The sequence below is a fragment of the Chelonia mydas genome, chromosome 15 (assembly GCF_015237465.2).
Source record: "Chelonia mydas isolate rCheMyd1 chromosome 15, rCheMyd1.pri.v2, whole genome shotgun sequence".
Lineage (NCBI taxonomy): Eukaryota > Metazoa > Chordata > Testudines > Cheloniidae > Chelonia > Chelonia mydas.
In genome coordinates this window covers 7,822,050-7,847,016 of record NC_057856.1, presented here as the reverse complement: position 1 = coordinate 7,847,016, position 24,967 = coordinate 7,822,050, and the positions used below count along the sequence as shown (strand labels likewise).

General features: G+C 44.1%; 1 protein-coding gene across 3 annotated transcripts in view; it reads left to right on the top strand.

The window, feature by feature from the left end:
• MED13L (mediator complex subunit 13L) overlaps nt 1-24,967 on the top strand; it is a 428,751-nt gene that overhangs the window by 380,682 nt on the left and 23,102 nt on the right. For all 3 annotated transcript variants that reach the window (XM_043529751.1, XM_007071902.4, XM_037878503.2), the window contains exons 20-25: nt 7,363-7,555; nt 10,038-10,482; nt 13,600-13,819; nt 18,406-18,594; nt 21,863-22,086; nt 22,527-22,669. In XM_043529751.1, coding sequence (XP_043385686.1) covers nt 7,363-7,555; nt 10,038-10,482; nt 13,600-13,819; nt 18,406-18,594; nt 21,863-22,086; nt 22,527-22,669 — 1,414 coding nt within the window. The remainder of the gene's footprint in view (nt 1-7,362; nt 7,556-10,037; nt 10,483-13,599; nt 13,820-18,405; nt 18,595-21,862; nt 22,087-22,526; nt 22,670-24,967) is intronic.

Sequence of the window (24,967 nt, the reverse complement as noted above, 5' to 3'; positions counted from 1 at the left end):
AGAAGTGAAATTGATCCTTTTACTCCCTGGGTATGGTTCTTTTTTAGACCTGAGTGCACAGCAGAACCCCATTTATCCAACCCTCCATTATCTGGCTCTCTGTACCACAGATGTGGTCCCCTCATCTCAAAAAAGATATACTAGCATTAGAAAAAGTTCAGAAAAGGGCAACTAAAATGATTAGGGGTTTGGAACAGTTCCCATATGAGGAGAGATTAAAGAGACTAGGACTTTTCAGCTTGGAAAAGAGGAGACTAAGGGGGGATATGATAGAGGTATATAAAATCATGAGTGGTGTGAAGAAAGTGAATAAGGAAAAGTTATTTACTTGTTCCCATAATATAAGAACTAGGGGCCACCAAATGAAATTAATGGGTAGCAGGTTTAAAACAAATAAAAGGAAGTTCTTCATTCAGCGCACAGTCAACCTGTGGAACTCCTTGCCTGAGGAGGTTGTGAAGGCTAGGACTATAACAGGGTTTAAAAGACAACTGGATGCATTCATGGAGGTTAAGTCCATTAATGGCTACTAGCCAGGATGGGTAAGGAATGGTGTCCCTAGCCTCTGTTTGTCAGAGGGTGGAGATGGATGACAGGAGAGAGATCACTAGATCATTACCTGTTAGGTTCACTCCCTCGGGGGCACCTGGCATTGGCCACTGTCAGTAGACATGATACTGGGCTGGATGGACCTTTGGTCTGACCCAGTATGGCCATTCTTATGTTCTTATTAACCAAACAACCAGTGCGCACAGGTCCAGAAGCAGGCAGTCTCTCTCGTGGCCGCTAGATAGGGCTGCAACCTCGCACTTCCCATTCTCCGGATTATCCATTTTTTCATCTGGCCCCAGTCCCTATTAGATTGGGTATATGGGGTTCTGCTCTATTTAATTGGAGTACAACTGCTTGTTTTCCAATCTAAAGCAGTAGCAATTCTTTCATTATCCACTAGGATGCAGTACTGCTTAGCAGTCAGAGCTCATGCAGTAGATTACCCTTAGTTAAATAAACTGGTGCTGCTTCTAGTGATGTCCCTGTGGGTACTCCACCTTAGGTGTCCGTGCGCTCCTGTGTTCATAATTGGAGAATTGTGGTAGCAGTGCCCGGTTGGATCGCACATGCGTGGTCCCCGTCTCACGCTGCTTCAGGTGGCTAACTGATGCTGTGCGACCAAGCTCCCCTCACTTCCTTCTCCACTGCCATTGGCTCAAGTCGCAGCAATTAGCAGCGCCTTGCAGCTTTCTGAGTAGCACAGTTTCCCTTAGTTTTAGTTTTCAGTTAGAATAGTTAGGGTTAGTACTTTATCCCCGTCCTCTCGTTTCTCCAAAAAAAAAGAAATATATATTTTCTCCTCATAGGGCTGTAGGTTTCCATTTTTTTCATGCTGCAGAATGGTATTTGTCTCCCCACCCCCCGTGGGGAGAGTACACTCCCTGAGGGGCTTGCCTGGCTCCCCAGGGTTCAAAAGTTGCATTACCTGCAGGCTTTCTGTACCTCTCTGTGTGTCTGGTGTCTCAGCAAGACATACACCGCAGAAGTGCTCGCACTGTCACAATCTGAAAGCCCACACCAGAAAGGCAAGAGATCTCCAACTTAAACTTCTCATGGAGAAGTGTCTCTGCCTGGCATCTGAACCTGACGGTACGCACCCCATCTGGCCAGAAATCACCGACTGCAGCCTCTGACGGGCCCTTCTTCCATGGCCTGGGCTCCCGATCAGCCCACCAAGAAGGCTACAAAGAAACCCAAGGTACCACATCCCCGATCTTGGAGTTGGCCAAGAAAAGGCACGCCACTAACTGGCAAATACTCCCAGTACTGACCACACCGGCCATGTCAATGGCCAAAGCAGTGGGACCCTCCGGAACTGTTGGTACCAGGAAAACCAAAGTCACCAAGGAGCCGAGCTCGGACACAGAAACCAAGGGGAAAATGAAACCCTATGCCGCAGTACCGCCAGACATGACTAAACAGTTGGTACTGGGCACCTCAGCACCCCCACTGCTAATGATGCCACCTAGTGTGGACATTGTGCACTCTAATACCGACAGGCAGTTTTCAGCATACAGTACCAATGCCATACGCTTTGCAGCAATTCCTGCGCCAAAAAGACCTCACTGTTTCTTCTGTACTGGAGTCTCCCATCCTCGGCACCAATGGTACCTTGGTCCTTGCGGTAGCTAGTCAGCCCAGCTCTCCACCTCTTTACGCTTCACAATTCTTACGTGAGGATGAAGATGTAGATGAGGATGTCGGGGACTCTCCACAACATTCCTTCCCTGTGGCTACTCCTATCACGCATGCTGCTCTGTGCAAGAGCTACCCAGCAAACCCTCCAAACCAACTCTGATACGGGCACCCCTGGATGCCCACTATGCTCTTCCCGCCACAATGGCCATTTTGGAGACCGTGAGCAGCATATCCACAACAACAGCAGCAGTGTGTATCTGACAGTCTTCCCAGGGCTGGCCCGTATCAATTACCTTTATTAACACCACAGGGACCGCTTGACACCTCAGAACAGGGGGCTGAAGAGGAGGAGATACTCTCTGACCAGGACAATCCACCTGAAGTCCACTTCTCTTCATCGTCACCTGATGACACTATTATGCCCCCACCTCCCAACACAGATGATGATTTCAAACAATTCCAAAACTTCTGTAAGAGAGTTGCCACCTCACTGGACATTTCTCTGGAAGAAGTCCAGGAGTCTCAACATAAATTAGTAGATATACTGCACACATTGACCTCATCTAAAATCGTCCTTCCAATGAATGATGTGATTATGGACCATGTAAAGTTGCTTTGGCAAACCCCTGCAACAATTCCACCTATCTGTAAGAGGTCTGTTAAAAAGTACTACGTGCCTGCAAAGGGCACTGAATTTCTCTTTTCGTATCCAGGGCTGAACTCATTGGTGATTGACGCAGTCAATTAATGGGGTAGACAGCAATACCCCAGAAACACCCCTTATGACAAAGACTGGAAATGGCTCAACCTTTTCAGCTGCAAAGCATACTCTGCTGCAACCTTACAATTAAGATTAGCCAACTGTGAAGCCGTACTGGCAAATTATGACCACAGATAACTACACAAGTATGAGTTTATTCCGGATGACAAAAAAGAACAGTACAAATCTATCATCACAGAAGGTCAGCTTATAACCAGAACAGTATTACAGGCCGCTCTTGACTTGGCAGATTAAACAGTGAGATCCATAGCAACAATGGTTGTTATGAGGAGGGCTTCCTGGCTCCATCTGTCGTGATTCCCACAGCCAGTACAGTTGACTGTAGAAGACTTACCATTCAAGGGATCCAAACTCTTTGCGGACAAAACAGACGAGTCAGTACACACACTCAGGTGTTCAAGGGTGACATTGCAATCTCTAGGCATTTACACACCTAAGATCAAAAGAAGACAGGAACGTTATCAAGCTCCTCAAAGATCCCGACCTCCTCCATTGCACAACGCCATAGATACTATGGCCATCAGGAGCAGAAACAGAAAAACTCAAGAAGATGACAGTCTGCTCCCTCAAATACTACATCTCAGTCATCAACTTCCAGACAACAAATTTGAATCCCTGGCCAAGGGCCCGAGAACCCCATCTCTTGCAGTGCTGGAACCTCTGCCACTTGCAAGACCTTTGGAGATCGTCTGATTCCATTTTACCCAATCTGGCAGAGTATTACAACAGACAGATGGATATTAGAAATTATCAAAACTGGTTAATCCATCCCCTTTACCTCTAAACTCCCTACACACCCTCTTCCCTGTCCCTTTTCAGGGACCCCGCTCACGAGCATCTACTGTAAGAAGAGATAATCCACCTCATATCTCTAGGAGCAGTAGAAACTACTATCCAAGTACATAGGGAAGGGGTTTTTTTCCCCTATTTTCTCACAGAGAAAAAAATAGGAGGCTGGAGACATATCCTCGATCTACGGTGACTCAACAAATATGTGAAAACACAGTGATTCAAAATGGTCACACTAGGCACCATAATCTCAGCGTTAGAAAAGGGGGACTGGTTCTCAGCCCTCAACCTCCAGGACGCATATTTTCATATATCCATGCATCACATCGAAAATTTCTATGATTTGCAATAGAACAAGACGATTTCCAATACAAAGTTCTACCCTTCGGCCTTTCCATTGCACCTGGGGTATTCTCAAAGGTATTAGCCGTAGTAGCTGCCTACCCATGCAGGGAGGGAATTCTGATATTTCCGTACTTGGATGATTGTCTGCTGAAAGCACCAACGCTGCAGGCAGCGATAGAGTCCAACGAAAACACTAGAACTCTATTTACAAGGGTAGGCCTTCAGGTAAACGTACAAAAACCGACACCTGGAATTAATTGGGTCAGACCTCAACTCTCTTTTTTAGGGGGGGAAGGGGTAGCTCAGTGGTTTGAGCGTTGGCCTGCTAAACCCAAGGTTTTGAGTTCAATCCTTGAGGGGGCCATTTAGGAATCTGGGGCAAAAATTGGGGATTGGTCCTGCTTTGAGCAGGGGGTTGGACTGGATAACTTCCTGAGATCCCTTTCAACCCTGATATTCTAACTGCTTCCCTACCAGCAAAACGATTTCTGACTTTAATCAACTTGATCTCCATGGCGCAAAACAGCCCGAAGTGTCTGCCAGACCTTGCCTACAAATTCTAAGCCACATGGCCGCCGTGATCTTCATCATCAGACACACAAGACTACATATGCAATGTCTACAAACCTGGCTCTGGGCAAATTATATCCCATATAGTCACAGTATAAACAAGTGTCTCACCATGCCAGATAAAATAAAAGACTCCCTTTTGTGGTGGACCAATCCAGACAACGTGCCCTTCCTATAGAATCCATCATTGCTCACCATCACCAAGGAGGCATCCATTCTAGGTTGGGGAGCACACCTGAAACCACACCCTACACAGGGCCAATGGTCCATGACAGAATCCCATCTTCATATAAAGCTGCTAGAACTGCGAGCGGTTCGGAACGTTTGCTCCCTCTTCTTAGTGATAATCAAAGACAAGACAGTGCAGATCCTTATCGACAATATGCCTTGTATGTTTTACATAGACAAGGGGGAGCGCGATCACACTCTCTCTGTGTGGAAGCAATGTGACTCTGGCAATGGTGCATCAAGCACAATGTCCATATTACAGCATCATATCTACCTGGTTGTCAGAATACCACAGCAGATACCCTGAACAGAACTTCTATCAGGAGCACAAGTGGGGGTTGAATACACGTGTACTCTTAAACATTTTTCGGACGTGGGGGTTTTCAACAATAGATCTATTTGCAACCACACGAAACACCAAATGCCCCCAGTTTTGTTCCAGGGCTAGACTCAGTCCACATTCTCTGGGTGATGCCTTCCTCATCAAGTGGGACGCTCCCTTCCCACCCCCCTCCTAGCCCGTGTGCTTCACAAGGTCAGACAAGACAGATCCACAGTGATCTTAATATCCCTCACATAGTCACGACAAACATGGTATGCTTATCTTTTCCATATGGCAGTCTGTCCCTAATGCACACTCCCACTTCTACCTTGGCTGCTATCGCAGGATGCACCATCCATCCAGATCCCCAAAGACTCCATCTCAAAGCATGGTTACTGCATGGCTCTCAGATCTGAAATGACATGTTCCACAGACATTCAAAACATCTTGTTACAGTCGTCGGACAACTACCCGACTCACATACATACATAAGTGGAGGCGATTCGACTCATGGTGCCAACACAAACAGGCCGCACCTTTGGCAGCCCCCTTACCTCTCATTCTAGACTACGTGCTAGAACTAAAACAGATGGGCCTTTCCATGAGTTCAATATGAGTGCATCTAGCAGCCATCATGGTGTTCCATCACAAAGTAGATGGATATTCTACTTTTACACACCCACTTACTAAATGCTTTCTTAAGGGCCTCTCCAGTTCCTAACCGGATGTTTACAATCCTAACCCACCATGGGACTCAATTTAGTCGTCCATGACCTCACCAGCTCTCCATCTGAGCTCATGGCAACAAGCTCCCTGCTGCCCCTTTCTATGAAAGTTGCATTCCTAGTGGCCATTACATCCACCAGGAGGGTGGGAAAACTGGGAGCTCTCATGGCTGACCCACCTTGCAGAATCTTTTTCAAAGATAAAGTATCACTCAGGCCACATTCCAAGTTTCTACCTAAAGTTGCCTCATCCTTTCACTTCAACCAACCAGTCCACTTACTGACATTTTTTCCCAAACCACGTGGATAGACGATAGTCCAGATTACACTCCTTGGATGTCCGCAGGGCTATAGCCTTCTACATTGATAAAACAAAATCTCAAGTCTCCAAAACTGTTCATCTCCTTCGCTGAATGATCAAAATGCAACGGCATATCCAAACAACAGCTATCCAAATGGATATCAGACTGCACAAAACTTTGTTATCTCCAACATGACCGACAACCCCCTACGGGGATCCGCACACGTTCTATCAGAGCGCTATCGGCCTCCGTAGCGGTTCTTAACAATGTGCCCATCACGGATATCTGTAGGGCTGCAACCTGGGCCTCATCCCACACATTTATTCATCATTACACTTTGCAACAACACGCATCTTCCGATACCCTGTTCAGTTACGCTGTACTCTCATCTGGTACAACTTCAATTCCAAAGCCCCCTCCTTCCACCGGAGGGCACTGCTTTTACGTCACCTAAAGTGGAGCATGCACAGGGACATCACTCGAAGAAGAAGAGAAAGTTACTCACCTTGTGCAGTAACGGAGGTTCTTCAAGATGTGTGTCCCTGGGTGCTCCACTACCCTCCCCCACCCCTCTACTTTGGAGTTTAGTACTAGGCTCTGCAGTAGAAAAGGAACAGGGAGGCGGTTGGTCGCACAGTGACAATTAACTGCCTGAAGCGGCGCGAGATGGGGACTGTGCATGTGCAACCCAACCAGGCACTGCTACCATAAAGCTCCGATTACAAGCGCAGGGGTGCATGGACACTTAAACACCCACAGGGACACACATCTTGAAGAACCTCCGTTACTGCACAAGGTGAGTAACTTTCTCTTTCTTACACCTGCAGATTTCAAACATAAAACCAGAGTCTCTTGTCAACCTCAGTGTACACTGTAGAATTTATAGGACAAACCGTACTTTATAGCTCTAGCTTGACTGTAAATGTAAGTTAAGTCAGCCAGAGATAAAGAACAAAGTAGCCTTTCATTTTTACAATTACAAATTTGTACTATATGGGGCTGCCATTGGAGAGAGGGCATGAGCCTGGAAAACCAATCTGTTTATCAAGTTACAGTTTTTGTACTATGGACATGGCATCTTGTTGCAAATATTCCTTCTTGTGCCACCAGATGTGTAGGCTTGGTCAACACAAACCAATCTGCAAAGTGTTACGTGATGGAATCATGCGGGTGGGAAAGACCATGGCGCAAAAGGTGACAGATGAGCTAGTGAGCGAATGGTTTAACCAGTCTTGGGGCAGTGAGGAGTGTGACAATCATTCCAGACTCAAACTTTATGCGCAAGTTTGCCGGCATCACCTAGGTAAGTGAAGTTGAGTTAGGATGAAAATAAGATTGTTTTGTTTTGGGTTATGGGGGAGGGGGAAACAGCTTTCCCTTTAAATGCATTTATGATCTGTAAAATGGTTGTAAAAATAGCTTTGTTGGGCTCCATTTTAATGGTCTCTCCGTGATTTCCATATTACATTTATTCACTTGACAAGTAAAAAGATGTATTTTTTCTAACTGCCAGTCCTGTAAACTCCTCTTGAGATCCAAATGCTGATTTCTGTTTCCTGCTGAGAAATCAGTGTACTACTGGACACTTGCCCATCTATCCCAAAGGCCCTCTTGTGCAGATGTAAACATACATATTGAGCTATTCGGGGTTAATGAACACATCTGGGATGTAGTGTCACGTCATTGTGATTGAATGGTTTATCTGATGAGCTAGTGAGTGAATGGTTACACAGATTAGGACTAGCTGACTGAAATTCAACTCAGCAAGACTAAGTTAATAGGTATGGGTTGACTGAATCAACTGGAAGAATTTGTAGTGGCTATTTCATTTCCCTTGGCAAGCAGAGTATGCCCACTCTTTGTTCTAACTGGCTTGGGCCTTGGCTGAGAGAGGACCCATCTTCCTATGTGATCCCTTGGCAATTTATTATTTATATTAGTGTTGAGGGATGAAGGCTCATAACCCTATTGTCCTACGCACTATACAATCACAGAACAGAAAGATGGTGCCTGCCTAAAAGGGCTTACAGTATAAGTAAGACAAAAGACAACACGAAGATATAGACAATTGATGGAGCACAAGAAAACAATGAGACAGTGCCAGTCTGCATGATAGGTAATTGTCTCCAAACATCAGCTGCTGAACTGTTGATGAATTTAGATCACTGTGGTGTGCAAGTTGAGAGACCTCTGATGTAATGGTAGTGGGGGACGCTAGGTTGTTTTCAGTGAAGTCCTGAAATTACTGCGTCCTGACCCTTTTTGGTGTCTCAGAGGTTGACAGTACTTGAGTACTTGCCTTTGCTGACCATGAGGGATGACTTCACAGGCTTTAGAGAAGGGGAAGTTCAGGATAGTGTTTGAGGGTTTGGGTAGGTAGGTGAGTAATGGTAGTTGTAATAGGTTAATTAGTAAAGGAATCATTTAATTATTTGTTTAAAAAGTCATAAAATAAGAAGCTGAAGCATGGGCAGGAGTTCTGTACCAATTAGACTTAAATAATTAGCATTCAATAAATAATAATAATACCTAGCTCTTATGGCACTTCTCTTCAGTAAATCTCAAAGTGCTTTTCAAAGAAGTAAGTACTATTATCACCATATTAAAGACATGGTGGGCTCATTTTAGCGAGACCCCCTAGATCCAGCTGAGCTATTCTTGGTGCAGAACCTTTAGTAGTGGATGGGGATGGGGAAGGTAGCACTAAGCCATCTTTCTTCTTCCTCACTCTTTGGCCCAAATTGACTCTTAGCATAACTCAGAATGGCATTAGGGCTCAAGTAACACCAGCTAGAACAGACCTGAAAGTAAGTCTACACTGCGAAAACAAATCCTATGGCAGTGAATCTCAGAACTCCAGTTAACTGACTCAGGGTTGTGCTAAAGGGCTAAAAATAGTAGTGGATTTCAGATCCCAGGCTCCAGCCCAAGCGGGAATGCCTACTCCGCTATTTTTAGCTCCATAGTGCGAGCCCCACGAGCTCAAGTCAGTTGGCCCAGGCTCTGAAACTCATTGCTATGGCGGGTCTCATTGTCATAGCAGATATATATAGTGCAGACACACCCTAAGTGCTGTGAGACTGCTTGCTGGCTGGGCGTTGTGCCATCCATTAACGATTCCTATGCTTGGGAGAAGCACAGAGGTCAGAATCGAGCGCATTTATCTGTAACAATTGCCAGTATCCCACTACTTCTTTCAGTTTGCTTTTAGTTTTCATTTACCGCATATCTGGGTAAAACCATTACCATACAGATTAATATGATAGGTACTCCATGCTCACACCCAGAAGTGCTCAGTCCGTGAAGCTGCATAAGGCACAACCATAATTAAACTAAATCTCCCAGAAGAGTAGTTCATGTAAAAAGGGCTTGGACTGACAAAGGTAAAGATGCTCTGTTAAATGGTCATTGTGAACTCTAATTCAGTTAGCTGTTTGTGACGTTGAATGCCATCTACAGCCACAAATACAGCGTTGTCACATCACAATCGAACCAGAAGTAATGACGTGTCAGTAGTAATGTTTATGCACTTCCCCTTCTCTTCATATTGTAGTAACTCTGCAAAGCCAAGCCTGTACTTAGAGATAGTAGAATCACGTAATTAAAATGGATTGATTGCAGAATTGATTCTACAATTAAATATTTATAATGGAAATTATACTCTCAACATTTTCCTTCTCCCTCAAATGTTCTGAAAGCCTAGTACTGTATGACTTTACAGTGCTTTGTTTGGTGAGATCTGAAACACTATCATTAATCTGTCTTGTGTTTATGCACTCTTTCAGCACCTTACTTAGCCACTCTGCAGCTTGACAGCAGCCTGTTGATACCACCTAAATACCAAACCTCAGCGCCAGCAAGCCAAGGGCAAGCAATGCCTGGGAACACTGGACCTGTACCCCCAAATTCAACATGTCTGTCAGCTCCTGGGGCACCACCAACAGGCAGTTCCTTTAATTCCACGCCCAATGGTGGGACCACTAACCTTGTAGCAGGGAGTAGTTCAGCATCTGGATCCTCTGTGCCACAGTTGTCAGCAACTTCCTCGACACCCAGCATTAACCAGATGAGCACTACCTCTTCTTCAGGGTTTAGTGGAATTGTAGGTCCAGGGCAGAACACCAGCACTGGGGGAAATTCTACAGACAGACCGCCAGGGAGCACAGGTTCTGGAGGAGACACAGAACCTGGACAGAACTCATCACAGCAACAGCAAGAAGGACAGGAAAGGTAAGTTACTAAATAGGTGAATGAGCCCATGTATTACCAGTTCAGTTCCTTATTAGGGTGTGTCTACACTGCAACTAAACACCTGCAGCTGGCCTGTGTCAGTTGAATCATAGAATCATAGAATATCAGGGTTGGAAGGGACCTCAGGAGGTCATCTACTCCAACCCCCTGCTCAAAGCAGGACCGATCCCCAATTAAATCATCCCAGCCAGGGCTTTGTCAAGCCTGACCTTAAAAACTTCTAAGGAAGGAGATTCCACCATCTCCCTAGGTAACGCATTCCAGTGTTTCACCACCCTCCTAAGTGCAGGACTCTGCACTTGTCCTTGTTGAACCTCATCAGATTTCTTTTGGCCCAATCCTCCAATTTGTCTAGGTCCCTCTGTATCCTATCCCTACCCTCCAGCATATCTACCTTTCCTCCCAGTTTAGTGTCATCTGCAAACTTGCTGAGGGTGGAATCCACACCATCCTCCAGATCATTTATGAAGATATTGAACAAAACCGGCCCGAGGACCCACCCTTGGGGCACTCCACTTGATACCGGCTGCCAACTAGACATGGAGCCATTGATCACTACCCGTTGAGCCCGACAATCTAACCAGCTTTCTGTCCACCTTATAGTCCATTCATCCAGCCCATACTTCTTTAACTTGCTGGCAAGAATACTGTGGGAGACCGTGTCAAAAGCTTTGCTAAAGTCAAGGAACAACACGTCCACTGCTTTCCCTTCATCCACAGAACCAGTTATCTCGTCATAGAAGGCAATTAGATTAGTCAGGCATGACTTGCCCTTGGTGAATCCATGCTGACTGTTCCTGATCTCTTTCCTCTCCTCTAAGTGCTTCAGAATTGATTCCTTGAGGACCTGCTCCATGATTTTTCCAGGGACTGAGGTGAGGCTGACAGGCCTGTAGTTCCCAGGATCCTCCTCCTTCCCTTTTTTTAAAGATGGGCACTACATTAGCCTTTTTCCAGTTGTCCGGGACTTCCCCCGATCGCCATGAGTTTTCAAAGATAACGGCCAATGGCTCTGCAATCACATCTGCCAACTCCTTTAGCACTCTCGGGTGCAACACATCCGGCCCCGTGGACTTGTGCACGTCCAGCTTTTCTAAATAGTCCCGAACGACTTCTTTCTCCACAGAGGGCTGGTCACCTCCTCCCCATGCTGTGCTGCCCAGTGCAGCAGTCTGGAAGCTGACCTTGTTCGTGAAGACAGAGGCAAAAAAAGCATTGAGTACATTAGCTTTTTCCACATCCTCTGTCACTAGGTTGCCTCCCTCATTCAGTAAGGGGCCCACACTTTCCTTGACTTTCTTCTTGTTGCTAACATACCTGAAGAAACCCTTCTTGTTACTCTTAACATCTCTTGCTAGCTGCAACTCCAGGTGTGATTTGGCCTTCCTGATTTCACTCCTGCATGCCCGAGCAATATTTTTATACTCATCCCTGGTCATTTGTCCAATCTTCCACTTCTTGTAAGCTTCTTTTTTGTATTTAAGATCCGCAAGGATTTCACTGTTAAGCCAAGCTGTCGCCTGCCATATTTACTATTCTTTCTACACATCGGGATGGTTTGTCCCTGTAACCTCAATAAGGATTCTTTAAAATACAGCCAAATACAGTTGACTCAAGCTTGCAGGGCTTGGGGCTGTAAAACTGCAGTATAGATGTTCAGACTCAAGCTACAGCCAGGGTTCTGGGACCCCACGAGACTGGAGCATCCCAGGGGCCAGGCTCCAGCCTGAGCCCGAACATCTACATCGCACTTTTACAACCCTGCAGCCTAAGCCCCACGAGCCTGATTCAGTTGACGTGGGCCAGCTGCAGGTGTTTAATTGCAATGTAGACATATTCTTATCTTCTTGCGTTCATGACTCCTTCCCTTAAGCCACATGGACATTCCTGAAAGTGCAGGAACTCCTTGCTTCCTGCACAGCCATCCAGAGCTGCTGCTGTGGCAGCTGTGATTGCAACAGCTGTCTCTGATATATAGTGCGTGAACTTTATCCATCCTTTGTAGTCATTGAAATGAGGTTTATTATTATTTCATATTGTTTAGTTAAAGACAACACTGTTATTGTTGATAGGCGCAAAATTTGACCCACAATTTTTTTCTTATCTATTTGCAAACTAGGTGGTGTTCTATGTATAATGCTGCATTGCTGCTATTTCTTAAATCCATTTTGGCATTGCAGCATTTCTAAATACCCCCCCAATAAGGAACCAGTGTGTGATGTTACGATGTCAGGGAATGGATTTCGGGGATAAGCCGATTTCAGCTTGGGGCTGCTAAAGAGTCCTCATAAACAGGAGTGTGTAAAACATTATTTTAAAAATTAGAAAAATACGTTGCCACCATTTAAAAATTCTACTTGCCTGAGGCAGATCCTTCTTGATGGGTAATTTTTTTCCCTGTCACTTTTGCAGTAATGTATATTAGCAAGTAGATGTTATGTTGATAAATTGTCATAACATAATGGGTTAATGAGCTCTCGTCCTTTAAGTAACAAATTCAGATAGAGTCCTGTTTGAAGTTTTTGTTATACTTCTGTTCAGTGGCCTATGCAAAATCTACCACTACAATTAGCACTAGCTGCTAGCCTCAGCAGAGTATGTAAACTAAACGCCTTTCTCACCTCTGCATGTTTGTCCCTCCTGTTCAGAGTTGAGACACTTTCACAGGGGGCAGTGTGGGGAAACCTTGACTGCAAGTGCTTACCTCTTCTGTGAATAAACAGAGGCCTTCAGTCTCCTGTCATTCTTCCAGCTTTCTCCAGGACTAAAACAATTTGTATATGAATGACCACAAGCAGAAAATAGTATAGTCGTTCACTGATTCAGTCCTAATCATCTTTCTTGTACACATTCTTCAGAGCTAGACTGTTCTGGGTGTTTCAGATGAGGGTGTGTCACTCTTTTAAAAAACACCTTTAACAAATTATTAACAGGTACTTTGATTTGATGTAATCCTTTGGATAGATGTAACATTTTCTCAATGTAAAAAGCAGTCCTCCCCTTCAGACTCTTTCCCTACCCACCCTAACTCTTAGAACAAAACAATAATTAGACTTTGTAATTTGCTTATGTACTTAACAATACATGTGTCTCTAGTGTTACAGAGAGGGAGAGAATAGGGATTCCCACTGACCCAGAATCTGCAGACAGCCATGCCTATCCTCCAGCAGTTGTCATCTATATGGTGGATCCTTTTACCTACACTGCAGATGAGGAATCTGCCTCAGCCAACTACTGGCTGTTAAGTTTGATGCGATGTTACACGGAAATGTTGGATAACTTACCTGACAATATGAGGAATTCTTTCATTCTCCAGGTAATATTTTTAATCTTTTTCTTTAGAGATTCATTCTACCACATCAAACGTTTGCTAACTGCAAGATACAGAAAGATGTAAAATAGAGGCTGGGATACTGCGTCTGAACATAATGCCAAGTGCTGTTATAGACAACATTTAGATGATATTTACAAAATGTGTTTTATTAAATGGACAAGTAATATGTTAAAATAATACCTTGGTTGTGACATAATGCAAGAAGGAGCCACAGTACTCTTAAATCATTTCCTTTGTGTATGTTTCAGAACATGTGTTCTTTGTTGGGTGATTTCCAAACAGTGGGTAACATTCCATAGCGCACACAGTGTGATGACATTGTCCTGGCAAAGGAGTGTTGTAGCTGTGTTTATTATGAATCTCTTTACTTAGTGTATATTCTGTGTCTTAGCCGGTAATTATATTCACTTTTAAGGTGTTTTGTTTTGTTTAATGCAAGTGAAATATGTGAAAAGATGCATAATGTGTACTACTGTATTACTACCTGCTTGTTAAAATATATCCTCATATAATCTTGAGTAAATAGCAGTAGTTACTTACTGTGGAGTTATGCAAGGATTAAACTGATGTCACCAGGAGCAGAACTTGGCCCTTTGTGCAGCCCGCTTGCACTTGCACTGTATGTCCTTGCCTCCTTCTCAGAGACGAGTGATTTTGGGTACATAGGCACCGACTCCGTTGGTGCTCCAGGGGTGGAGAACCCATGAAAAAATATTAGTGGATGCTTAGCACCCAACGGCAGCCAGCTCCTTCTTCCCTCCACTCATTCCCCCCTACGGCTCCACCAATCAACTCCTCCTCCCTCCCAGCACCTCCCAGCTGTTCACCAGTGTGCAGGAGGTGCTAGGAGGGTGGGGGAGAAGCAGGCATTGGGCATGCTCAGGGGAGGGGCGGAAAGAGGTGTGGGAGGGCCTTGGGGGAAGGGGTGGAGTTGTGGCGGGGCCTGGGACTGAGCGGGGTTTGAGCACCTCCGGGGAAAATTAGAAGTGGGCACCGGTGTTTGGGTACCTTGTTTCTTAGGCGCTCAACTTGACTAGGTAAAGGCCTCTGATTTTTCAGACAGAGGCACTCATCTTTTGTCTGAAAATCAGGCCCTCCTAAGGCATCTCAAGTTGGGTGACTAAAGACATCTGTCACTTTTAATAATCTTGGCCTTTTACTGTACTCCAGGACTTCTGCCCCCTAAAGTATTTCTATCACCAAACATTATTTATTACAGTTTTGGTGTAAAATGTAATATTAGTATCCCAGCTGCATATTTTAGCTTGGCTCATTCCAAGAGATTGAACAGAAGATATTAAAAATAAAATAACCATCATCATTTCAATGACTGAAATAGAATACGTGTAAATCCGGCACTACTTGAGATCAATAGTACACTTAGATCTCAGGTTGTGTAAAACAATTAATAGGCTTGCCAGTTCTCAATTCATCATGTTTATTTTCTGCATACCTGTAGTTTGGTTTTTGATGTATGGCATTTTGCCAAGTTAAAAAAACGTTTATAGGCTTAGTATGATCCAGAAATATAAAGAAGAGTCCTGCTACTGAAACCGTGATAAACAGATTATGCAATTAAACACTATGGTACTTAAATTTAGTGGACAGTATACACCACAGATAATGTCCTTTATTGTTAGTTATTGTTGTTATTTATTATTATTTAGTATTTAGATTGAGGTAGCGCCTAAAGGCCACAACAGGTTAGCCGTCATTGTGCTAGGCACTGTATCAAACATGATAAATGATAGACTGTGTCCCAATGAGCTTACCACCTAAAAGACAAGATATATGTTTCCAGATTCAGCTGTAGTATACTGTATTTCTCAATGGTACTTAAAGAAGGTGTTGAAGACAAGGCAGAGTACAGTGAACTTAATTCTCAATTAAAAAGGGATTTGCACTGAAAAGATTCTTTTTGTATCATTTGTTCTGTTTCTGAAAGAACATTTATTTTATTTATTTTCTTTCTTGTTTTTCCTGTTTTCATCCATGAGGATAGGCTATGGCCACCAGACCTCTCATTTTTCATAGGGTAATCTTTATATTGTGGGCCTGTCTCTTCCATGGAGAAACATTTATGTTTTGGGGGAATACATCTAATTTTGCTTTATGAATGTAATTGTATTGCAACAGTTAGTCATGCTATTGTATGTAATGTGACACTGAGACACAATTCACCATCAGAGAGGTAGTGTTGGCCCACAGAACAAACCAACAAAAGTGGCATAAAAGAGGAGGTGCAGGTATAGTGGTCACTAATAAAAGTTAACCTGTTTAATAACAGTAACCATATAGTTCCTGAGATTGCCACCGTTTTCTTCCTATATTAAGAAAAGGAGAACCACAGCTATATATATATTAGAGGATTGGTCCAAAAGAAATCTCATGAGGTTCAGCAAGGACAAGTGCAGAGTCCTGCACTTAGGACGGAAGAATCCCATGCACCACTACAGACTAGGGACCGAATGGCTCGGCAGCAGTTCTGCAGAAAAGGACCTAGGGGTTACAGTAGACGAGAAGCTGGATATGAGTCAACAGTGTGCCCTTGTTGCCAAGAAGGCCAATGGCATTTTGGGATGTATACGTAGGGGCATTGCCAGCAGATCGAGGGACGTGATCATTCCCCTCTATTCAACATTGGTGAGGCCTCATTTGGAGTACTGTGTCCAGTTTTGAGCCCCACGCTAGAAGAAGGATGTGGAAAAATTGGAAAACGTCCAGCGGAGGGCAACAAAAATGATTAGGGGACTGGAACACGAGTTATGAGGAGAGGCAGAGGTTTAGTCTGCGGAAGCGAAGAATGAGGGGGCATTTGATAGCTGCTTTCAGCTACCTGAAAGGGGGTTCCAAAGAGGTTGGATCTAGACTGTTCTCGGTGGTAGCAGATGACAGAACGAGGAGTAATGGTCTCAAGTTGCAGTGGGGGAGGTTTAGGTTGGATATTAGGAAAAACTTTTTCACTAGGAGGGTGGTGAAACACTGGAATGCGTTACCTAGGGAGGTGGTGGAATCTCCTTCCTTAGAAGTTTTTAAGGTCAGGCTTGACAAGGCCCTGGCTGGGATGATTTAGTTGGGGATTGGTCCTGCTTTGAGCAGGGATTTGGACTAGATGACCTCCTGAGGTTCCTTCCAACCCTGATACTCTATGATTCTATATGAGAGCTCTGCTTGAAATGCAAAGTTCAGGGTGTTTAGCCCCAAAGTTTCAGTAAGGCCATCTGAGAAATTCAGACCTGGGTTAAAAAACATGCTCAAGTTTCAGGAATGTTTGGGTATAGGGTTTTGCTTTGCATCCACCTTCAGTCTCATATGTATGCTCCATGTCCTCTGTCATAGACAAGCTGGTGATCTGACCTGACCTCCATTTACGAGATTCTGGTTTCATTGAGGTTAAACATAAAAACTGTCCCACAGTCTTAGGGTATTTCTTTTAAACTCAAACAGTTCCTCTCCATAGTGCACTCCAGTAGGATGTATATACATAACTAGGTATTTTCCCTTCCTAAACTGCAGTATGAAGAAAAAAGGTTGGAGTGTAGCCAGAGGAGGAGTTTAGAGCAATGTAGAGGACATAGGTGGGCAAATCATCTCTCTCTTCTTCAGTTCAGTGGTATTTACAACGAAATTGACATAGGAAGCCAGTTTTCACTTTAAGAAAAGGAGTACTTGTGGCATCGTAGAGACTAACCAATTTATTTGAGCATAAGCTTTCGTGAGCTACAGCTCACTTCATCGGATGCACACTGTGGAAAGTATAGAAGATCTTTTTATACACACAAAGCATAAAAAAATGGGTGTTTACCACTACAAAAGATTTTCTCTCCCCCCACCCCACTCTCCTGCTGGTAATAGCTTATCTAAAGTGATCACTCTCCTTACAATGTGTATGATAATCAAGGTGGGCCATTTCCAGCACAAAGCCAGGTTTTCTCCCCCCTCCTTCCCCCCCCCCCCCCAAACCCATTCTCCTGTTGGTAATAGCTTATCTAAAGTGATCACTCTTCCTTACAATGTGTATGATAATCAAGGTGGGCCATTTCCAGCACAAAGCCAGGGTTTAACAAGAATCTCTGGGGTGCGGGGGGGGGGGGGGGGGGGGGGGGTAGGAAACAACAAGGGGAAATCACTTTGAGCCTCTAGTAGGTCCGTCAGCGTACCACAAATTGTTAACTGCAGTTCAGTATCGTGTACAGAGGACAAGAAGTAATTATATTTCACTGGGTTTTGGGTGGTCCTGGGCTGCTGGAAAATAGGATTTTTTTCTAGCTTGCTCTGAGATATAACAAGGTAAAATCAACTGTGGTTTGATGTAGCATTGTTCATACTCAGAAATACTTACGGCACCCAACACTATGGGGCCCCAGTCCTGATTGAACCTTGTGGGCATTACCGTCATACAAGTACAGCACTAGTATGCAAAGTGTCTGTAGTTGCTAAATGAAGAATGAATGCCAGGTCTAAATAAACCTGAATTTGATTTGTTTTATTTCATGTTGCTGGGGTGGGAAATAAGCCCTTTCAGTATTTCTAATCCTGGTTTTTATTGTTTATACATAAATGTGTAGATTGTGCCTTGCCAGTACATGCTGCAGACAATGAAGGATGAACAGGTTTTCTACATTCAGCACTTGAAGTCTTTGGCATTTTCAGTGTACTGCCAGTGCAGGCGACCATTGCCCACCCAGATCCACATTAAATCTCTTACTGGCTTTGGGCCAGCTGCCAGCATTGAGATGACCCTCAAGAACCCTGAGGTTAGTACTCCTACCAGGACAGCAAGGAGTCTGATTCAGGAACTGATCTCATTTCTCAGAACCCAGAAAGAATGAGTATGGGAAATCCTTTGAGTTGCTAGTAGCTTTCTTCTTTTCAAGGTATTGGAGATGATGATGTAGGGGAAAGGAAAGACAGGTGAATATGTGCATAGCCTAATGTGTCCATATATGAAATGGGTAGTTGTGCACATTCAGGTCTAATGTTCAGCTACCTATGGCAAAGGGTAAATGGAGAAATCCCCTCTGGATTCTGTCACTTCTCATGAAATGGCTATAATGGTCTGTAGGCTATTAAGTGATTCTGTCTTTCATCTGATCCTAACTTTGCAAAGATTCAAGCTCTGTTTTCTGCATTTCAGAAGTCTCAAGTGAAGAATAATCCTTCCTATTTCCCAGGAGTGTTCATCCTTTGGGAAATACCATGGGGCTTACCTTTATTTAGATTTAACTAAACAAATATAAAAAACACTTAGTAAGGACATCTGGAGCCCAGGATATTAATTAAAAATGCAGTTCCAAAATCATTATGAAACCAAAATATCAGCACGTTTGCTCACATACATACACCCAACAGGAATCAAAAACAGATTACAATCCAAATCAGAATCTCTACACTTCTCAAAATTCCCAAAAGAAATCTCGTCCTCAGTCCTCCTGTCCCCCCAGAAAACAGAATGTCTCTTCAAACCAATGGACAGCGGTCCATGTGGTGCAGAACAGACAAGAAAAGAGGGAGGAGGGGTGGGGGAGAGGAAAGGAGGCTGAACAAGAGTGGAAAGGATCACCATGAGAGAGGAAGGGATAATAGAGCTGAACGGGCAAATAGGTAGAGAGGAGAAGGGAAAGAAACGGATGAGTATTGGTAAGGAAAGGGAAAGAAAGAGATCAGCAGTGGGATGGTGCGCCAACCTGTATAAGAACCCAAAACATTACTTTTCATTCTTTCTCCTCAAACTGATTTATTTATTCTTTCTTTGCCACCTTTTTAATTTTTCAAAGAGACAAAAGAAGACAAAATTAACAGGACAAGAAAAGTAACATTTTCACATACCACAGATGGGCAGAAGACTGCTCTCTCCATTGTACGTGCACTTCTCATGCATCCCCACCCAAAATGTATTCTCAGTTAACTAAAAAGTTAGACATGATAGCCTATCAGTTCCTAGATCATTTACTCTAGACCACCTATCCAGTAACCTCCTTTGCTTTATAATTCCTTTAGGGATACAACACAATGTTTGAGAAGGAGGTGGTTTAGTAAGGTGATGACTGATTACCGGGTATGCATTGTTTCAGGGGTGATTGAAAGTATTTACACACAGAGGCAGAATTGTATTAATACTTTAATTACAAACTGGGTGCTGAATAATCCTAGGGGGCGTCCTTCAAAGTCTGGTAATTTTTTTACCTGAGTTAGTGATTACCGTAGAACTGATTAGCAGCAGACCTGCTGTTCAGCTCTGACAGTGAGACCTCCAAAATAGCTCTGAAATGGGATTTAAAAGAAAAACAAAGGTTTGTACTTTGCAGGATTTCAGATACTTTGTATTCATATTATGATTGCCATTCCTGACCCTTGCTACATGAGGTTATATCAGCACTGTCTACATAGAAGCCCCTATTTTAAAAGGTTTATAACTTGTGACTCTGTCACTCCATTACTCATGAGTTATCAACTCATCACTAACACATACAGATATTTCTTAGATCAAATTGTCGGTAGCCTGTATATATTTAGCACGTTTAGCAATTAAAGCACAAGGCTGAGTGTCAGAAAATCGGGGTTTAAATTTCTACCTCTGCCACTGACTTGCTACGCGGCTTTGGGCAAGTCAGAGCCTCTGTGCCTTAGTTTCCTTATCTGTAAAAGAAAAATAAAAGTTCAGCATCTTTATAAATACATTTTAGTGCCCATGACTTTTTAAAAAAAATTTACTCCTGAGGGCATTCTGCATCAAAACATTAAAATTCTGCACACGATATTTTAAAATTCTGCAAATTTTATTTGTCAAATAAATATGGAGGCTCCAGCATGGTATTGGGGAGCACAGGCCACTAGCTGCACAGAGGTGGGAGATCACTGTGTAGCTCTCCCCCTCCCCCTGGGACGTGGACTCAGTGATGAGGCTGCATCCAACCCTGACATAGTGCAAGGACCGGCCTGCCCTCAGAAACACCCCAGGTGTGGGAGGCAGGCTCAGCAAGGCAGGATCCAAATGTGGAAGGGCTTAATGTGGGAGGATCCAGGTGTGGGGGATCTGGATGCATGGGGGCTTGGGGGGTTCTGGGTGCAATGGTAATGGGACTCTGCAAGGGGGTCCAGGTGAAGGTGGTTGGGGCTCAGCGGGGGGAGGGGTGTGGGGGAGTGGGGCTCAGTGGGGTGGTGATCCAGGTGCAGCTGGTTGGGGCTCGGTGGGGATCTGGGTGTGGGTGGCTTGTTGGGGTGGTCTAAGAGCAGGGAAGTGGGGCTCATCATGGGGCATTCTGCGTGTAGGGGGGTGAGGCTTGGCAGGAGGGCCTGGGTATGAGGGGGTCTGGATGCATGAGGTTGGGCGGATGTGGGAGCAGCTCCCTGTACAGGGATCCCTCCCCCTGCAGATGAGGAGAAATGGGTGCAGGAAGTGGGGGAGGGCAGTTTGCAGAGCTTCTTGCAGCCAGGGGAGAAATCTGGAGGTGTGTCTGACCCGGACCCAGATGCCATGCAGGGGAAGAGGAAGTTCCATCCTCCCCAGCCCAGCCTGGACTAGCAGCTGAGCTCAGCACAGGGTAGGAACCACCAGCCGGGTCTTCCCCAGTCCCGCCTCTGGCCCCAGAGTCATTTACCTCTCTGCCGGCAGTCCTGGGCACCCGAAACGTAGTGCTGAGGAGGGTTGCATGATCGATCTTGTGGCTTCCTTTTGCTTCCCCATCAGAAAGTCATTTTTCTGCGGGGAAGCAAAGAAATATGCAGGGGACATAAATTCTGTACCTGTGCAGTGGTGCAGAATTCCTCCAGGAGTAAAAAATTTCTAAGTGCATGAGACTGTCTGAATTAGGTGACATTTATTAATGGTGATGAATTCCTTTATGTTCATCTCTTTCCAGGATATATTAGTTTTGAGTGTGAATTCCTTGGCTTCTACCTGTTTGTTTCATAACTTTCATATTTCTTCATGTATATATCACCGTTCCATGTTAGGCATTTCTTATACAAGCACTGCTTTAGATAACTCTGTACTAATGATGATGATGCTGACTTTAATTACAGCGCCCCAGTCCAATTCAGCTCTACTCTCCTCCTTTCATACTGGCACCCATCAAAGACAAACAAACAGAGCTTGGGGAGACATTTGGAGAGGCCAGTCAGAAATACAATGTACTCTTTGTTGGATATTGTTTGTCTCATGATCAGCGCTGGCTCCTGGCATCCTGCACTGACCTCCATGGCGAGCTGTTGGAAACCTGCATTGTAAATATTGATTTGCCAAACAGGTAGAAACCTTCAGTTTTATGTTAAGTTTGGGTCGACATTTCTCTATGTTCACTTTATCTGGCCGTTTGCATATCCCTTTCTAGTCCCCTGTTACTGAGGTGATAATATTTCTTTGTATTGATGGTTTTTGTCATAGCGTACCAAGTATGGAGTAAGAAAGTGGTTGCTTTATAAATGCCAACTGAGTGCATCTCCAAGTACAGCTGCTACAGTGCTCAGCACAGTGGTGCTTATTTTGTGACTGGGGCCTTTGGGCACTACTGCAATGCCTATAATGGAGGGAAAGACTCCTTTTCTACTTTTTGGTATTTGAATGTAAATGAGACACTCAGCTCTTACAGTTCTGGGGGCAGTATAAGAGTTCAGTTAGATAGGAAAAAGTGAAATAGTGACATGGAATAGAAATCTGAAATTCTTGCTTCATTTCCCTTATCTCCAGATCAAGGAGGAGCAAAGTGTCTGCACGTAAAATTGGTCTGCAAAAGCTGTGGGAATGGTGTGTTGGGATTGTACAGATGACATCGCTGCCCTGGAGAGTTGTAATTGGGCGACTTGGAAGACTGGGCCACGGGGAGTTAAAAGGTAAGGACAGCTAAGGATGCCATGTGCTGAGGAGTAGAGCTACACGTAGGGTGACCAGATGTCCCGATTTTATAGGGACAGGCCCGATTTTTGGGTCTTTTTCTCACATAAGCTCCTATTACCCCCCACCCCCTGTCCCAGTTTGTCACACCTGCTGTCTGGTCACCCTAGCTACATGCTAGTTTCGTGGTCAGGTAGGATGGTTTAATATATTGAACATGATGCTGCAAACCAGACACTACAACCGCGAGGTATAATTCTACCTCCGATACTAAGTCATTGTGTGGCCTGGACAAGTCATCTTATCTCTGTCTCTTTCCCTGTCTGTACAATGAGGATAACTATATTCACTTGCTCACCTGCTGCCCACAGGTGTGTGGATTAGCTAGTTACTGTTTGCACAGTACTTCGAAAATGTACATTGCTATATGGTAAATATTGTTATTGCTTTTGCGAAATGCTTACACAACACGTACATGTTAGTAGCTAAGGAAAAGCCCCAAAAGGAACAAGAGGTTGGTTTGGTTTGTTTTTTAAAGTGTTACAATCGGCTATATCCAGTTTTACACAGTCTCAGTTTAGTACTGAGTACTCAGGTATTCGCTGTAGCACACAAGGCAGTTGATGTAATTTAGTGAGGTTTGGCCTGATGGGCCCTATTAGTGCTGAGCAATAACAAAAGCATAAGGATAGTAATCATAAGGAGACTAGTAAGCCAAAAGTGAAGTACAGCCTGGCATTATTGGGTGGTTTAATACAGTAGCATACTATGTATAATTTTAACCCTGGAAATGTGAAGCCCTGTCCTAGTCACAGTCTAGCATAAGCTTAGGGTAACTGAGGAGCTGGCTCATAGGGATCCTGTCAGGGTATAGTGTGCACAGGAAAGTAGCAGATACACAGTTAAGATCTGATTTTAAAACTTCAAATGGAAGCAACTCTACTGAATACAGTGAAGATACTGAGCAATGTGTCAAAATTACATCAATTGCAAAGTAATTAAAAATGAACTGGTCACTAGGGTTTACTTAATATTAGGGTGTACCTTGTGGCCTGCAAGGGATGTCCAACAATTGGCATCCCCATTAGGGGATTGTGAACATTGACAGGGCACTATGGAGAATTTTACTTAGGCTACACTGAAAGAAAATCCAGTGCGCAGAGAACTTCATTTTCCAAAGCTGATCCAAATTCAAAAACAAGATAAAATATTGAACAGGGTTAAAAAAATCAGTAATTGAATAACCTGGTATGGTATATGTTGAGGTAAGGTTGTAGGTCACCTCATTATAAAGACTGTAGAACTGATTTACAATAACATTTGGTAGATAATGATTTATACATTATTCTTCCTTAAAATCAGATGAATATGTGAGCTAACAGAAGTTACTTTTGGTAGCCTATGCATTCTAATCACTTGGATGAATACTTTCTTTGGCAGACCACTGAATGACTATGCTGTAAAATTCCTTTTTCTGTCCCATACAGTAAAGCTGCAACCAGCCTGTGCTTGCACTGAAACAAGTTTCTACTTGCATGTCTGCAATACTCAGTGTTTACCAGAAAAAGTATTACAAACAAGATTTTGAGTTTAGCAATATGGTGGCACTCTGGTGCTGCCATGTAGTTGACCTCAGTTCAGTTTCTTGAGGTAGTATGAGACGTCTCATCGTGGCTGGAGTTATGCAGTTAGTACATAGATTGGAAGAGGAGTGCCTTGCTTCACTCAGGGAATGATCCCTCCTAATTTAAAGATCAGCACGTACAGGCCCTGAAAGGAGTTCCTCCTGTCTTCAGCCAGAAGAATGGTGGCTCTTATGCAGGTCTGGGTGGATGATTCCACACTGAAAAATGGAGCAATTCTTAGGGCTGGGATTGGGATATAGGTGAGACATTTAGTGCGTTTTGTTGTTTGAATTGGAGCATGAAAGGTAATGTAGGCTGGAGGATAAAGATCTTATTTAAAACAGTGTGCATTCTCACATTAATCACCTAAGGTGTTGTAGTGACTTATTCAAAGCAATCCCAGATTCATGGGTTTGGGGCTAATTAAAATAAATCAGATAAGCAGCGTGTATCATTTTTCTATACCAGCACTCAGGCTAGCCTTAGGGAGCTGCTGCTTCATTCAGTGTAGGAACAGAAGCAGAAATCACACTACCTTCAATTCAGCTAGTACACACAAAGGAGGAGCTTAAATTGGCTTTAGGAAGAAGCAGTTATCTATCTCTTGGTTGGGGAATGAGGTGCCAGCCACAGGGCTGTCAGTTAAAGTGGAGAGGGTGAAAGGGAACAGAG